The following is a 2,884-nucleotide window of genomic DNA, read 5'->3' on the forward strand; positions in this document are numbered from 1 at the left end:
AAATGTTACAAGATGATCATCTATTTTGTTGAGTCCCTTGTCCATTAAAATTTATAAAATGATTGTTCGACTATTCATATATTCCAAACTCATCATTTTTCGTAAAAAAATTGATAGTCATCTCAGTTGGACATTAACATATTGACTATGATATGATAAAATCTGATCTTATAATCGTTTGAGTTGTAATTTATGAATCGGCTCTCAAAAAACATTATATTATCGAGATAGTAATTGAAATATCATGTCATCGAGTCAATGCTTGAAAACAACTGCAATGTCAATAGACATCATTAAAATATAATTTTATCATATCTTAATCAATACATTAACATCCATGTAAGACATTAGTCAATTTTTTAATAAAAAAACAAGTTTGAAACATATGAATAGTCGGATGATCATTTTCTAACTTTTAATATTCGAATGACTCAATAAAACAACGCCCTATAATCGAGAGATCATTTTAGTCAAAGACTCAACATAACAACAACCTATTTTCATGGACCATTTGTATACTTCACCCATTTCTTAATTTGATAAGAGTACATGATAACATCAAAATTTAACCTTCTAATTGACTGCTCACAAATACAAACATCCCTCTTGGTCATTCCCCCCTTTTTTGCTGCTTCATCAAATAGACACATAAACCCTATGTTTCATTCCATCCAATACCAAACAAAGAGAAATTCAAGACAAGTGAAACTGATGTCCAAATGCGATAAAAGAAAGCAAAGAGAGATGAAGTAACATTGACTATTAAATTTCTTTCGTAAATCACTCAAATATCAAAGGAACATAAGTTGAAAGTTAATAAAAGAATTCTACCATCTTGTTCTCAACAGCAGCACAGTGACAATAGATCATCGAACTTACAACTGTTTCCAAATTGAAAAGGCTTTTCAACAAGAGGAGTGACGTTACCTACATATTATGACACTGTAAATATGTTTCAATCACTAGCTCCGCGATTCAATTTTCCCTTGCACTGAACGACGAATATCGAGCTGATCGACAATCTCCAAAGGAGTCACTGTCTCGTTCCTGATCCTCTTAATATTGGGGCCTAACAATCCCCTATGTCTAAACCCGTACAGCTTAAGCACTTGGTTATCTGCAAAGTTGAATGCCCTTTGCATGCTGCGCAAGCACCTCTCGACTGGGTAATCTCCATAACTCCCACAGGGCTTGCAACCAACAAAATGAGTCACAAACGGCCACCTCTCGTCTCCCAAGCCCGGATGATATTTCTCCATCATCTCCTCATATCTATCAACCAACCCTGCCCAATAACCATGCAAATAATACTGATTCTCAAGAAACACTTTATCCATCCATGTTTCCTTTTGTGAAAGCAACAAGTAAATCAAAGCCGACTGATCATCGGCTTCAAATGCCGGCCTTCCTTTCAAGTTAGCAGTCAAAACTTTCCCGGCCTCCTCACGAATAGGACCCTTAGGTCCCATTGGCGCCCACACATCAAGCAAATCCAATGACCACTGGCAATTCCTAAACAGAAAACTCCCCGTATTCAGAGCAATCCAAGACTTCTGCTCAAACATTAGATCGGGGTAACCATGAACAACCAAATTATACTTGTCATACTTGGATAAAGGAATCTCAAACACCATATCTGTAAAAAAAGCATCACTATCCATCCACCAAATCCACTCGATCTCAGGATGTGACAACATTAACCTCCTAATCAAAGGCAATTTCGCCCAGTACCCAGCAAGCTCCCTATCTAAATGAGCCATATTATAAACAATTTCAATACCATGAAGCCTACAATAATCAATCTTATTCTTTATCGCTTTCAACAAATAATGATCTCCTATGGCGTTATCACACGGGTTAGGGGGCGACCCAGTAACGAGCAAGATTCGCGCTTTTCCATTAACAAAATTAGGGAATTCAGGGTTTTTTGAAAGCCAAACCTTACGCCGCTGATCCCAGTCCGATATTTTGGGTCCAAGTGTGTAGGTAACATTAGCGTTGATCTCAGTTTCAAGAGGGTCGTCCGGGTCGGAATCGGAACGGATCTCAGCAAGGATCCGGTTGGTTTCTTCGATTAGGTTTTGGTTGACAGCTTCGGCTTCGGAGCTCCCCAAATTGCCGACGCCGATCGTGCCCCGTAGAACGAGTATGGTAACGAAACCGCAGAGGATCGTGATTTTAATGTTGTTGAAGGTCTTCTGGATTTGCCTCCCACGCGGCATTCCGGCTAACATACGGGCTCTTCCTCCACCAGAAGCGGCGTTGTTGGTGGTGGGTAAGCCACCGCCGATGGAAGATCTCTTTTGGGGAGTGAAGCTGTCCTGACCCATAAGGGTTATTCTATAAAAAAAAAAAAGCAAAAACAGAGCAGGGAACGAGGTCCAAGCTTTGTATTCTATGAAAAATAGAAATATCTGTAAACGTCTATCTCTGTGTAAAATAAGCTCATCAACAGCGTTTGCATTGACACCGGCATCCCATGGATATATATATATATATATATATATATATTGGTAGAGTTCAAAGTGAACAGAGATCTGGTGAGAGAGAATTTAAAACTAAAAAATTGACTTGAAGGAAGAGAGATGGAAAGTGGGAAAGAGTGGTCTGTCAATGGGCGGGTATGGTTTTGCATTATTTATTTTTGTCTCCAATACCTGTATGATTTTGGATCCCATTATATATTTCAGGGATTTTAATGCTTTTAATTATTGTTTTAGGATAAATTGCACAAATGGTCATTGAAATATGAATAAGTTTTAACTTGGTATAATGTTAAAATTAACCTCTAATATTTATTAAAATGATCATTTTAGTTCTAATTCTTTTTTGGAGAATTTTGATCCCAAATTTTATTTTGGGACAAAAAACTCCTTTTATAGAT

General features: G+C 37.6%; 1 protein-coding gene across 1 annotated transcript; it reads right to left on the reverse strand.

The window, feature by feature from the left end:
* Positions 1–734: 734 nt before the first annotated feature.
* On the reverse strand, positions 735–2,468 carry LOC120142791 (probable xyloglucan 6-xylosyltransferase 5). The gene has a single exon (XM_039157295.1). It carries the CDS (start codon positions 2,328–2,330, stop codon positions 963–965), a length of 1,368 nt encoding a protein of 455 aa, XP_039013226.1. The 5' UTR covers positions 2,331–2,468; the 3' UTR covers positions 735–962.
* Between the last annotated feature and the right edge of the window lie 416 nt (positions 2,469–2,884).

The sequence above is a fragment of the Hibiscus syriacus genome, unplaced genomic scaffold, assembly GCF_006381635.1.
Source record: "Hibiscus syriacus cultivar Baekdansim isolate YM2019G1 unplaced genomic scaffold, ASM638163v2 tig00002237_pilon, whole genome shotgun sequence".
Taxonomy (NCBI): Eukaryota; Viridiplantae; Streptophyta; class Magnoliopsida; order Malvales; family Malvaceae; genus Hibiscus; species Hibiscus syriacus.

Excerpts from the sequence above, each read along its gene's own strand:
- LOC120142791 (XM_039157295.1), bottom strand. The coding sequence starts at position 2,330 with ATGGGTCAGGACAGCTTCACTCCCCAAAAGAGATCTTCCATCGGCGGT.